The sequence below is a fragment of the Lacerta agilis genome, chromosome 2, assembly GCF_009819535.1.
Source record: "Lacerta agilis isolate rLacAgi1 chromosome 2, rLacAgi1.pri, whole genome shotgun sequence".
Classification (NCBI taxonomy): domain Eukaryota; kingdom Metazoa; phylum Chordata; class Lepidosauria; order Squamata; family Lacertidae; genus Lacerta; species Lacerta agilis.
The window spans coordinates 38,669,459-38,683,233 of record NC_046313.1 but is presented as its reverse complement, the minus strand read 5'-3'; the positions used below and the strand labels follow the sequence as shown (position 1 = coordinate 38,683,233).

At 44.3% G+C, this 13,775-nt stretch overlaps 1 protein-coding gene across 6 annotated transcripts in view; it reads right to left on the bottom strand.

Annotated features, from left to right (window-relative positions):
* The window catches only part of SHISA6 (shisa family member 6), a 256,732-nt gene continuing 242,957 nt past the window's right edge, over window positions 1–13,775 (bottom strand). For 2 of the 6 annotated variants that reach the window (XM_033139587.1, XM_033139591.1), the window contains 3 exons: window positions 5,604–5,756; window positions 3,828–3,929; window positions 1–1,805 (listed from right to left, as the gene is read on the bottom strand). In XM_033139587.1, the coding sequence (XP_032995478.1) occupies window positions 1,252–1,805; window positions 3,828–3,929; window positions 5,604–5,756 (809 nt within the window). In that variant the 3' untranslated portion in view covers window positions 1–1,251. The remainder of the gene's footprint in view (window positions 1,806–3,827; window positions 3,930–5,603; window positions 5,757–13,775) is intronic. The other 4 variants (XM_033139592.1, XM_033139594.1, XM_033139590.1 and 1 more) reach the window with 3 other exon arrangements.

Below are 13,775 nucleotides of genomic sequence, written 5' to 3'. Positions count from 1 at the left end.
TTTACAGACACCCAGTGTCTAATTATCACGGTACAGTGGCTGTACAATGTGCCCAATTAGTATACAAGAGGAACAAGCACCTGCAGGATGAGATTAGGATGCACCAAGACTGGCAGCCCCAAAATGTTATTGGGCAGGAGGGATGAAAAGAAAAAGCTTTGGCAAACTGTGTCTTTCTAAGAAATCCTGTAAAATAACTAGCCTTTCTGAAGATTTCCCAGGGGTAGCTGAAAGCTGCAGGCTGGCAAGAAGCCAAGCATAGATTGAGCTGTGATCAACTTTTCATGGCATGACAATCAGGCTACAGCTATTCCACATCTCTTGCAACTCGTCTTATCTTCGACCACATCCTGGATGTAAAAATGGATGCGAGTTGTTGGTGCCTCTTGTTGCAGAGAGAAGCAATTCTGTCCCATTTCTTTTTATAAAAAAATATTTACATGTTGGGAATTTACATACATGAGGATGGATGGAAGAAGAAGAGGAGGTGGGGGGCTGGCAAACACCTATCAGCAGAATTGTGCTTATAAACAAATCCACCTCACTCCTTCTACCACCCTGGAGGTTGGCAATCTTATAGGCACTGGAGTAGTTCTGTTCTACAGTTACCTGTATAACAATGCGGTTTTCCAACCGTGGCAGGCATTGTCACTCAGTCTAGGTGTTGGGTAACAGTGCTTGCCACTGGAAGTTGCCCAATGACCTGGAAGAACCATGCTTAGGTGGACTGGAGTTTTTACTTTCTATCTTAGAGAATGGACCTTGGCTGGAACCGGCCTCAGTCATGACTGCAGCTGACAGTCCTGGTAACTCTAAACCTCTGTCAAGCACTAGCATCACAACCAAATCCCATTACGCAGGATTGGAAGGTTTGTCGATTTGGCCATATTATGCCAAATTTGTGTGAGATTGTTGTCAGTATGTCTTAAAGTCCTAGCCTGGCAACCCTAGAGAGTAGCTCCAGGCAAGCCCTTGAAGGGAGCCATAATCTGAATGGCTTTCCTTGACAGAAACTGGGCACATCAGGACACCTTACCTGCATCACCTCTCCCTGTTCAGGTTTTGTTTTTTCCTCTTTATGTCAATAACATGTAGATGAATTTCCAAAACAACACAGACAGGACTGTCGGAAGAGTCTGTCTTTTCAGACATAAAGTTAGAGGTTATCTTGGCCATAAGGCCACTGCAGTGTAGGGCACTGAAGCCACCCCGGTCCATAGATGGATTATCTACAATGCACAGTGTCTCTGATCAAACAGTCACCTCTGTCTTGCTGGCTGTGCGGTAATGGTGGTGGTGCCCTGGGATATAGTGTAGCTGCTCCACTGTATTGTGCCGCCGGGAGGCAAAGGCCTGGCGCTTGGCAGACGTTTGGTTCATACTCAAGGTGTTGTACAAGTTATTTGAGGCACTGGGATGGGAGTGCATCTTAGTCATCCGATAGCGATCCATGACAGGCGTCGAAACAAAGACGTCTGAGTGCGACAAAGCCCGTGACATGGACTGCTCTCCGAAACCCGAGTGCTCTGGAGACAGCAGCGGGTCTTGGGAGTGGAGGCGCTCGGTGGATAGCAGCTGTTCGTCAGAGAGGATCCGCTCGTAAGACATGCTGAACTCCTCCGGCATGATCCTCTCTGGGGACAGCACTCGGTCCTGGGACATGGCCCGCATCACGCGCCGTGGTCGCTCCCTCTGAGTGGTCTGTTTCTGGGAGAGCTGGATGACGTTGAGAGGGAGGGTCCCTCTGGCCGCCAAGTCTGGGAGGTGCCTCTTTCTGGAGTAATACTCCTCAGCTTCCTTGTCAGCTGCGTGGAGGAAGGAGATGGGAAAGATAATGTTAAGGGTTTGCAAAGGATCAAGGAAGGGTGGAAGGCAATTTTTTTTTAAAAAAAAGATATATTGATATGGTAAATGTGCAATGCAGGTAGTAATTTAGAGTGCTGCCATCATGCAGAACATCAATGGCTACTCCACTTGTGGAATATGCAATTTTGCATATGGAGGATTTTTATTTTTTTTACAAATCACAGTAAAACCCCTTAGAGTGGAGACCAGCTCTTTCCCACATCTTTATTTTATTAATTGCCACTTCCAATTGGGATGAGGAACCTGGGGCCTTCCAGTTGCTGTTGGATCCCCTTGGGGCCAATGACTAGGGAGGTGATTGAGAGATGTCCGGAGGGGCACATGTTCACCATCCCTGATTTATGATATGCTATTACAAAAAACTATTTAAACTGCTAAGACAAAAAAAGCTGCAGAAGACAGTTATATTCCCTGTGAAATATTTCACTGGTGCTTAATTTCAACTGTATTAGTGATAGAATCTGTCCCCTCCCAGGCCGCGTTGCAGCACTAAACTATGGAAGAAATGGAAGGAGGGATGTGATGGAATTCACTACAAGTGGACCAAGCATCAAACTCGCCCATAATCGACTTGTCTGAGCTCTTTGCAAAGTGGTCTTGCTTGCAGCAACTCTCTGGATTTCCCCGATACCATTTTTTCTTTTTTTAAAAAATGACAATATTTGTTCTAATGCTATTTAATCATCACGTTTGATCTGCTCCCTGGGTGCTGCATTTTCACTTTCACTGTTGATGTGACTATGTTGGCATTAACCACCATTAACATTCACTGCTTTATTGTTAACCTGTCTCTCACTTTTTGCCCCTGTGACTTAGGCAAACACACACAGAAAGTGCAGTCATTGTCTTTTGTCATAATGTGAATATTATATTAATGTGAGTCTGATGCATATTTTTATAATAAACAGTTATTTTTTCCTATGATGCTGTTATGCTTATTACTTTTCAATAGTAACCCATGCAAAAATATAAACTGCATTTTTTGTTCTTTCTTTTCTGGGCTAAGTGTGGGTGGGGTTTTTGAGATGTGGTGGAGGAATCATAAACTCACAAGTGCCCCAAAATCTGTCCTGTTCTAGAACTAAATGGTTTTTTTGGTGGGGGGAAATAAACAGGCCACCCCAGTCAGCACCCAACAAAATGCATTTACCACCTCCACTGCCACCCATCTTGCATCAGTATATCTTCAAAATGCATTCAATTTCCAGTTCTGAGAATGACTCTACACATGATCATTCCTAACATGAATTTCTCTGAATCATTCTACAAAATCCCTACCCATCAACTTAAGCCACTTCCCCTACAATTCCAGCAGAGTGAAATTCAGCTTCCCATCCCCCTAATTTCTGAACATATAGCTTGCTTGCTTATGGTATGTGCACACACCGTCCTTCATAGGTCAGTTCAGGCATCAATTACTGGGACCACATACATGCCATACATTTAAAGCACTATGAATACCACTTTAAACAGTTTTTGCTTTCCCCAAAGAATTCTGGGAACTGTAGTCAGTTAAGGGTGCTGATCAGTCCCTTCCCATAGCTATAATTTCCAGAGCGGTTTAATAATCAACAGGGAACTCTGGGAATTGTAGTTCTTTTAGGGGACCCTTAGACTACAGCGCCTATGATTCTTTGGAGGAACTCATGACTGTTTAAAGTGGTGGTATAGTGCTTTAAATGCATGGTGTGAATGGGGCATGGGTCCTCCCTTCCGTCTCCATGGCCATCAGATCCCACAGTCATTCTGAAGCAGAGCCCAGCTAAAAGTTCATCCGAGGATGGTTTACAAAAACACATAACATGGTAACAAACGGAAACAACCACCCCTGCTAAAGACAACAACTTCTTCAAAAACACAGACATGCATGCATGATTTAGATTTCTGTTTTAACCTAGTCCAGTTATAGCTCACACTTGCAGCACCTCACTCTGTATCACCCTTTACAAGGTTTCACTTACTTTGGAAAGCACAGTTAGTCCAAGGGGATCTTGTAGTGGCCATCAGACTGCTAGAGTTAAAGGGATGAGCAGAAGCCTCCTGTGATGTATCTCTTGCAGGGGCTGTACCAATCAGACCACAGGTGGGAAATCAACATAAAGTAATGCAAAATTGTCACATTGGAGGAAAGGCTTGCCTAGAATAATCTCCTGGACATGCTAGTTATACAGCAAGTATTTTATGCATGGAATAAAACATTTAATCCCCTACCTGCAGTCTGAAATGGTATAGACCAGTAATGGATATATCCAGTGGGACTTCTACTTGTCTGTTTTTGCTAAAGTGTTTTCTGCTGAGCAGTATACACAACAAAGAGTTACAATGCTGTGCTCTAAAAACATATGGGTCAAGAAAAGTACTGGCTGGAAAAACAACAGTGGGAGGAGACACCTATTCTGAAGCCTTTGCATTGGATAAATTATTGAATACCTGAGAGAGCATAAACAGCGTTATCAGTGATAAGGTCAAAGCATTAATCAATAACAGACTAAGATGCTGTGAAGGATACTTGGTGGCCTCAGTGAGAAACAGGGCTGAGCTGAAACGTAAGCCCCAATTTTGCAGTCTCATTTACAGGCTGTAAAGCTGAAGCTGCTATACTGATATTTGGGGTGGGCGGGAATAGTGGACTAAAAAAATGGGCAAAGTTCATTCATTGTGCCAGGAAAATGGAGACAGAAACGCATCCTTGTGTTTCCAAACAATGTGGGGATTCCATGCTGTGCTACAGCTGGCCCCACACATTGCCTGGGCAATTGGGCAAACGTCACAACTTCCTGCGCAGTAACTTGCAAGACACAGCTGAAAAATATGGAGAGCTGCAACTATGGTGCACCTGTGGCCCTCCAGACCTAGAGGGCAACATATTCCATCCCACCCCTGGCCTATGCAACATGGGAGACTCTTTGGACACTGAGCCAATTCATAGTGCTAGAAGCTAGGACAGTCTGCCTCTGTCATCCAGGTAACTGGGTGACAGAAGCAACCCCCCCCCCCACCTTCTTAGTGACTCTGAGCACAGTGTAAGAAGATAGGCTGAGTTACTCCACTCAACTGTCTTGGCAATTAAACTCTTCTCCCTATAGCTGCTCTTGGTGTGCTACAGCCTCACTTCCACTGAAAAATTTGTGAATTGTCACAGAAGAAAAAAGAAAATGAAGGGTACATTGTGAGAGCTCGGGGAGTAGGGTATACCACACTTCATACCCTGCCCCCAAAATCAGCCCCAAATTACTGAAGTGGCAATATTTTGGCTTAGGCCTCATGCCAACCCAATGTCTCTAATGCAGTGAAACAAATCAATTGCTACTGTTTGGACCAGGGTATTTAGTTCACAATTTTGGATGCAGCGACCTGCTCCAGAGTACACAGGAAGAGCTAAAAATAGCAGGGATCTATTCAGACAAGGGGCGTGTCAAGGGCTAAAGTGCACTGTTCTTACTCTTGAAGTTTTAAAAAATGAATGGAAAGCTGGGTGGGCTTTAACAGGGAGGGACACCAAGCAAATGCTTGGTCAATAAAAAACAGCCTAGAAAAGAGGCTGCTGAGGTGATATCTGTACAGATTATCCTTGACTCTGGTGTGCAAGAGCAAGCTCACTTCAGAAGGAAAGGACAATGAAATAAGGATCACCCAGCCAAAGATTCTTACAGCAAGAGGGGAGGACTGGGGGGGGGGGGCTTTCAGCCTAACCATGCACAGTGAGTAGCAAGAGAATGAAATGAGCAGACACCTACTTAATCTCTTCAGGGAAGAATATTTACTTGGGTTAGTCTTGATTGCAGACTCGTAGGATGGTGGGAGGTGGGAGAGGTTCTGGAAAGACCTGGAGAAGGACAGATCATAGGGCTCAGTGGCAGAGGTGAGGATACTGTTCATCCGTGGCTTTTCTGCAATACAGGGAGAAAAAAGACTTCCATCGAAACAGAGCCATAAGAACAACAAAAGAGCACTCGGCGTGCAGTAAGTTCGGGCACACCCATCACATCACCCAGTCTTGCACTGAGAAGTAATTCAAACTGACACCAGCCAAGCTGCAAACAAGGAACCCAGGGCTTTGTTTCTTCAGTGTCCATTGCAATTATTAATGAAGGCAGAGTGTGCTGATACAGAATGCTTGCTCCTTCACCCAACTGATGCTAAGAAGACAGGCATCTCGTTATGTAACTGTAAATGTAGGTGAACAAGCCATGGGCTGCTCATTTCTCTATTCCGTTGGCTCCATTGCAAACACAGTCATGAACAAATGCATTTGTCTGCTGAGTCCAACTAGTGGGCCAGCTGCTTTTCTGCTTTCTTCTTGCCTGGGCGTTGCTCTTGACCAACACTTTTCAGCCTGCGGGTACATTTGCAAACCGGAGAAATGACACACGCGCCAAGCACACACTACAACCCGTTCTATTGACCACAACAGAATACTCCTTTCAAGCCTAATTTCAGTGGGGTGGAGGAACCCTGTAGGTGCCAGCAAAAGGTTTTGCTGGCATCTGTGCACTTGTGGGCACCAGTTTCACAACCCCTTCTCTAATCTACGGAAAATGCACTGAGTGCAGCTCAGACCCATGTTTCTTTAATTGCTTGATGGAAGCAGAAAGAAATTCCACCTTCCTCCATCAACACCCACTCCCTTAGGCCCCTTTCCAATGATCACCTCCATCTCATCTTGGAGCCTGTGTCATTGGAAATAGAGAGGCAAACCAACCAGATTGCAATTTTTTTAAAAAAAATTCACACTACAGCAATAAACACTAGAGCTATAACGTGTAACCGAAGCTTTTTGTTCCAATTAGGGCAATATTCTTTTATTTCCTCTGCATATATACTCTAGCAAACTGGCAGACCAGTTTGAAGGGCATATTGAAGGTTCTCCTTCCAGTTGCCAATCACCCTCTTGTGGAGTTTGCTGGTTCTACCCCTATCCCAAAAGAGCCTTTACCCTTCACTTTCCCTCTCCAAACTCCTAGCCTCACTGTATCCCCATTTCGGGGAACTGGCACCAGCCATACCTGCCTTCCCTCATTTTTAATGCTTGGTTAGACAAATGGTCCTTCATTACTCATTTTTGAAAATTCATTATTAAAATATTATTGCTCTTAATTACAGTGATAATGACCATGATTATATCCAAAGGGAGCCCGTAGGTGCTTTCAATATGAACGTGGTGTAATTTTTCTATTAATGTGCCCTGTAATTTGTCATCTCACCATCAGAGTTATTTTTAAATCCGAATGACTACAGCTCTGCTTGGGTTGTTGGAGAAAAACCATGGCCACACATCAGCACAGAGTGCAGTCATGGCCATGGGCTTTATCACATCACCATATGTGTTGGAGAATAGCATTTGCCTGCAGACGCAGCATCTGGTGGGATTAGGGGATGATCCCACACTTCTGAGAAAGATACCCGTAGTATTTTGCAGCCTTCTCCAAACTGGTGCCCTCCAAGTACAGTGGTACCCCGGGTTACAGACACTTCAGGTTACAGACTCTGCTAACCCAGAAATAGTACCTGGGGTTAAGAACTTTGCTTCAGGATGAGAACAGAAATCGTGCGGTGGTGGCACGGCAGCAGCGGGAGGCCCTATTAGCTAAGTGGTACCTCAGGTTAAGAACAGTTTCAGGTTAAGAACAGACCTCCAGAACGAATTAAGTTCTTAACCCAAGGTACCACTGTATTTTGAACCACAAATTTCACCATCCTTCACCATTGTCAATGCTGACTGAGGCTGCTGATGGGAGTTGTAGTTCTGTATCTGGAGAGCATCAGACTGGGTCTTTTGCATCAACCGTGTCTCTTCTTCTATGCCTATAGGATGAACACCTCCCAGGCGTGGCAGCAGATCACATGTTTGAAGGTTCCAAGTTCTAGCCTCAGCATCTCCTGACAGCCTTACACCAAATGATTGTGCGTCTGAAGCCATGCCAAGATTCCAATATATACAAAGAGAACACCTGCTTAGCAATGGTTGCTTTGTACCAGCAATCTTCTGGGGCGGCCATAGCTCAGTGGCAGAGCACACGCTTTGCATGCAGAATGTCAAAGATTCTACCTCTAGTACCTCCAAGTCCACTGAGAAAGGCCTCTCTCTCTGACCTAGCCAAGTATAGATACCATACTGGGCTAGGTGAGTCAATTGCCTGGCTCCATATAAGGCTACTGCGAGTGAGAATCATTGAACCCATAGAGATCAAATGAAATGTGAGGCAACTGGAGTCATGCAGTGACCAATTCACCACCACACTGCTGTCTATCATATGGTTGGGTAGGGAAAAAAAACTACAGTGGCTTGTGCTGATGTAACTGAAGAGTGCCTCTTGAGTTACATTGCCACACTTCCTGCCCCCAAGTCTCCTCTGGCTCACAGGATTTGGACAGGGGCTACTGAGTTGCTGATCAAAAGCACAAGCTGTCAACAGGAAGACCCAAGACTGAGGTTTTGGTGGTTGGATTCCAGCCACAAAAGGTTCACTCACTGCAAAGACACACCCAATATATTATAGAAAGAACAAGAGAAAAGACAAAATGTTCCTGCAACCCTTTCAAGACCTTAACAGTGCTCATCACCCACAAAATTTCAACACAGAATTGCTGGGTCAGCTGCTTCATCTTAAGGCATGTGTGTGGGGGGGGTGGTCTTAATCCAGACAACTCACAGAACATCCGCCCCCCTCCATCACCGCACAGTGTAGTACAAATCTAACATCATCTCACATCTTATGGTAGCAGAGAGTACATGAAGAAAGAAAACCTATCTATCACATTGATTTATATCCCACTCTTTCCCCAATGAACTCGCAGCAGTGTACATATTCTTCCCTCAGTTATCAGGTTGAGGTACGAGGTAGTAACTGGGTCAAGGTCACCCATCCAGGCTCATGGCTAAAGTGTGGATTTAAACCTGGGTCTCTCCATATTAATATTAGAAGAGCCCCTCTGGAGTCTGCTAAACACCCATCTAATTCAGAATCTTGGTTCCCACAATAGCCAACCAGATGCCCATGGGAAGCCCGCAATCAAGAAATGAGCACAATAGCACTCTCCTCTTCCAGATCCCCAGCATCTAGGATTCAGAGACATACTGTCTCTCACAATGGATGTAGCACACAGCCATTGTGACTCGTAGCCATTTGCCCCCCCCCCTTTAGAGTTTAGACCAACACTTTAATCAGTGCACCACACTGACCTTGTGATCTAGAGTCAGGCAAGCTTTGATTGTCCCAGGGGTGCCAGCACAACACAGAATTGGGGAGGAGCTCCATAGGGCCTGCCACCTAATCTGCGCAGGCTGCAGAGTTTGTTTGGTATTGAAATCACATCCCTTTGCTGCAAATCAGATCAAATGACTGAAGCCGGAGTTTAAAATTGTCTTTCATCAGCCCAAGCTAGAGGAGAAAGGCCTGTCAAATTATAACATTTCTATATCACACCCAGGTGCTCAGGTATTAAAATAGGCAGAGATAAGAACATTAAAAATAGCGGCAGCAACTACTGTGAGTAAATCCCCAGATGACGGGGAAACAAAAAAAGGACATGGAGGGCAACTTCATGCTGGTTCCTATTGCAGCATCGCTCCTGTCTGACTGTGGGTTTCTGAGGGATAATTCATACAACCAAACAGGCACAACAAGAGAGTAGTGAGCTTCCCTTGGAAATTGGTGGGCCGCTCTTACAATCCGATTAAGCAATTCTCTGACTGCTTTATTACACATGCAGCTCATGAATCTAACCCATGTTTGTTGTTGCCAAGAGTGGATGGATGGATACTACAACCATCGTGGGGTGCGTGTGATTTGAGTATTCAGCAAAGACATTGCCTACTTCCTTCGCCACATGCTCAGCTCAGCCTTGATCCAGTGACTTCTGGACCCATATTTCTCCACTTGCCAAGTGATAATGGGAATTGGCCCTCAACTAACAGCTGACAGTACATTTTCAAATATTTTCAGCAAGACTTCCAAACTTACTTCTTGCAGACACTGCTCAGACATGTTTGCAAATAGGATTTGCACAAATGTATACCCTGGGGATGTGGTGTGGGCAGAGCCCCTAGTCCTGAATCCTAATGCTAAAATGCAGAATCTGAAGTTAGGCAAGGATACCAGGCACATTGTGCAGATTTTTCAGTCTTGACTCATGCCATCAAGGGTTAAGGATGGTGCTTGTCATTTATGCAGCCTCAACTCTCTTGTTTTTTAAATCTAGCAAATTTGAAGAAACTGCCCGCAGGCACTACCTGCTGCTAACATATGGAGCATTTCTTTGGGTTTGGTGTGTGATATCAATTCAATTGTATCATTGCCCTGTACAAATCCCAGTGGCTGATCTCAGATAAGAACCTACTAATGAAGTGCCTTGGACAAAGGGAGCATGTGAGAGGCTCAGAGATGCATGCAGGCAGCCAAACATACATTTCAAATGAAAGCTGCTTCCTTGGGAAGCTATGATCCTTTCCCAACATCAAGAGATTTCCAGTCCTGTTAAAAAAATTGTCCTGGAAACCCATGTGTATGTGTTTAAGAATTTCATGGCGTTCTCTCTGCTTGGTCATGAGTATGTCACCTGTCTACCACAACACACAGTGGAATAGCTTTAGCACTTCTGAGCAATGTCAGAGTGGAACTGGTTTTGCTTGCCAGATCTCCTGGCTCATCTCTGCAGCACATTCCATTAGTAACAGTGTGCCAGACTACTTGCTGTGAGAGTCCCTGCCTGCCACATCATATGATCCAGTAACCAATCCTCTCCTGCTCCTCCTTCCCGCCCAACTACATTCTGCAGGCACAAACAGAAAAAGTTAGTTTAATACAACTGAGCACATCAAGGCCACCCAGAATGTTGAAGAAACACAGCAAGTACCCAACTTGTGGTGACCAGGTCTTCCAGCCCTCTTGGCTCTCTGGAAGGGAGAAAGGGTCAGGGAAATCTAAATGTCCCCAGAAGAAGTCACACAGCAGCCCCATTTCCCTGCTCAGTACATTTTGCTGCCTGAAGCGGATCAAAAATGATGGCTTCCGGTGATTGCAGCAGAGCACAAATGCACCTCTGCCCCACTAGGTCCAAGACTTTTAAAGGTCTTGCTTCAGACTCCTTTCCTGACCTTTTCTATTTTCAACTCCTCCTCTCCTGGTGCTCCTTAAAGCACACGGTAGGTTCAGCCTACTGCATGGCTGGGCCAGCCTCGATATAGCAACTGTTTTCTCCCCATGGTCAATTTTCTCTTCTGAATACTTCAGCCTGCATCTAATAGACTGGCTCCACGATTAGGCAACACCTTCTACTTACCAGGCAGCAGGAACCATTGATTCAAAATTACACTGTAAACAGAGACTTCATCAGCATGGGCACATTGTCTCTGCTCCAGTGCACCGGAAAGGAATTACAGTCACATCTCACAAAGATAAGTGATCTGCATTGGGATTATTGATAATTCGAAACAGTAGTTCCTTTCAAGCTTATATGTCAATGTTGTGATTTAAAAGCACAGCAGAGACAGCAAGAGGAGAGAGGAATTCAGCTAGAGGACTCTAAATCAAAATATGAAACCGGAAGAGCTGCAATTGTTGGGGACATCCCTTAGATCTGAAAAAGGGACAGGCTGCAAGATGCATGGCCACCGTTTGATGAGTGTAGTATCAAGGGGTGATCTGCATGCGTAAATGAGCTATCACAGATGGTTAGGAGCTGTATGCAGAAGGCCCCATATTCAAATCTTTCTACATTCAGTTCAGATCACTACCAGTGCCAGTACAATACATGGTGCTGCCTGTGGGTGTGGACCATCCTCCCCCCTCCTCTTCCCCCTTTCTCCGGCATATGGTTGCAGCAAAGCAGCAGTTGAATAGTCACACTCCAGGCAGCTGTGCCAACAATGCATTGCAAATTGGTTGGGTGGGTAGAAGCAGCAGTGGCTGTACCAATGGGCTAGTGACAACAATGGCCAGTCACAGCAAGTAGATAGGGAAGCAAGATCAACTACCCCAGAATAAACAGAATGTTCATTATCATAGTGCTTTATGGTGGTGTCAGCACACGCATTCCTCTGTGCATCATCAAGCACTAAGCAATTAAGTAATTTGCGTGCAAGTGTGTACCTTTGCAAACCTTGAGGAGAGTGGCTGAAATATACAAGCATATTCCAGGTTTGGGACCAAAGTTCTCACAAAAGAGGTTTGAGGTCATCTTAAGCCAGTGTTCATTTGTAGCTTCATTAATGTATAATCCCGAGCTTTTGGTCACAAAACTTTGGCATCGGTTTGGAGGGCATCCAAAATTTCAGGGTTACGCGTTAATGAAGTTGATTAGGAGGGCTGTGGAAGCAAATACTGGTTACTGCTAAAGTGCTGGTAATTGTGACAAATAAGTTCACCATCAGAGCTCATCATGCAATTTGCAACGTGTGTAGAGCTCTGTGGGACGCAGGGCATACCTGGCTGAATGCAGAGATTTTGCATTTCAAAAGTGAGCAAGGCAATTAATTGCCTTCTTTGCGTGAAGCATGTGAAATTAAGCACCCCACATTTATCTAACAGGCTTGCATGAAATCAGAACAGCTTCTCGCCATCTGTTTTGCCATGTACTGGTAGTCAATCAGAAGCATGGCTAGATGGGGGCTGCAAATGAGAGGTTACCTTGAAGTCTATTTCCAATATTTAGCAGCATCAGAGAAGAAACTGAAATGGCTTGAGGAGCTACCATATGCATAATGTAGCTGAGAGTCAAGGTCAGTGCCTTGATAGATTTTTGTGTTGGAAGAGACAGTACATGCATTCTATTATAAAGCTGCCGGGTAAACGGCGAGCTTTCTTCTCACTTGAAGATGTGTTCAAATGCCTGTTTTTCAGGATAAGCCACATTCATTCTTGCTGCTTTTAATTTATGTTCCTTCTATCCCTCACATTCAAACAGCATACTTGCAAGAGGTTTCCCTCACTTATCTTAAAACACACACACACACGCAAATGAAAATTGCAGATGTAATTCTAATTACACAGCACCACCAGCGTTGTTTGATAATGTAAGAAAAACCTACAGGTACAGCAGAGATTAATATGAATAATTTATATAGCACTTATTTTTTATTGCTAAATTCATTTAAAAATAATTATTGAACTTTCCTTTTCAGTACAGTACTAAAACAGATAATACCATTTGAAATACAAATTAAAATAAACCATGGCCTTTAGTGGTTGAGCATGACTGTAGGAAATGGTACTGTGACCTGGCTCTGAAATATCACGTCGGGTTATTATTGTTGTATGTTTTATCCTGGACTTTAATAGCGCTTTGAAGGAAATGGATATTATAAATGGTTTCCATATTATATTTCAATTGTGTATTGGTTGCTAAATAGTTTGCCAACTACTTTAGGAGGCATTTATTTGCCTGAAGAGCCATGTGTATTCAAAACGCTGAGATGGAGTCCTTAATGCAAGTCTTTACATTATAACAGTCTTTATTTGTGGGATACGAAGATTACTTTGGATCAGGGCATCCACTAACAGTTCTATTATCCCTCCTTTTTACCTTCCCCATATTTATTTTAGTTTCTTCTTTCAAGGCATTCAGAGCAGTATTTTAGCTTCACAACAACCCTGTGAGGTAGTTTTGGCTGAGAGACTGAATTGCACACATCTGCTTAGGGAGCTTTGTAGCCCAAACAAGAATTTCTTTCTCACAGAGAAAAGCTTGTTCTCCTTGTATTCTGTATTCTTAGACCCTGACATAATTCACACCAGCCCTAAGAGGATTCCCATTAAGAGACACAGTGAGGAGGAAAACAATGAACCACTATTCTGCATTCATGTAATTGGGTGCAACACCCAATGCAGAGGACGTGGAGACAGATGCCATAGCTAGCCTTTCAGAGCTATAGCCTGGAGAAGCACGTAAAGCCTGATGTTGCATGTGTG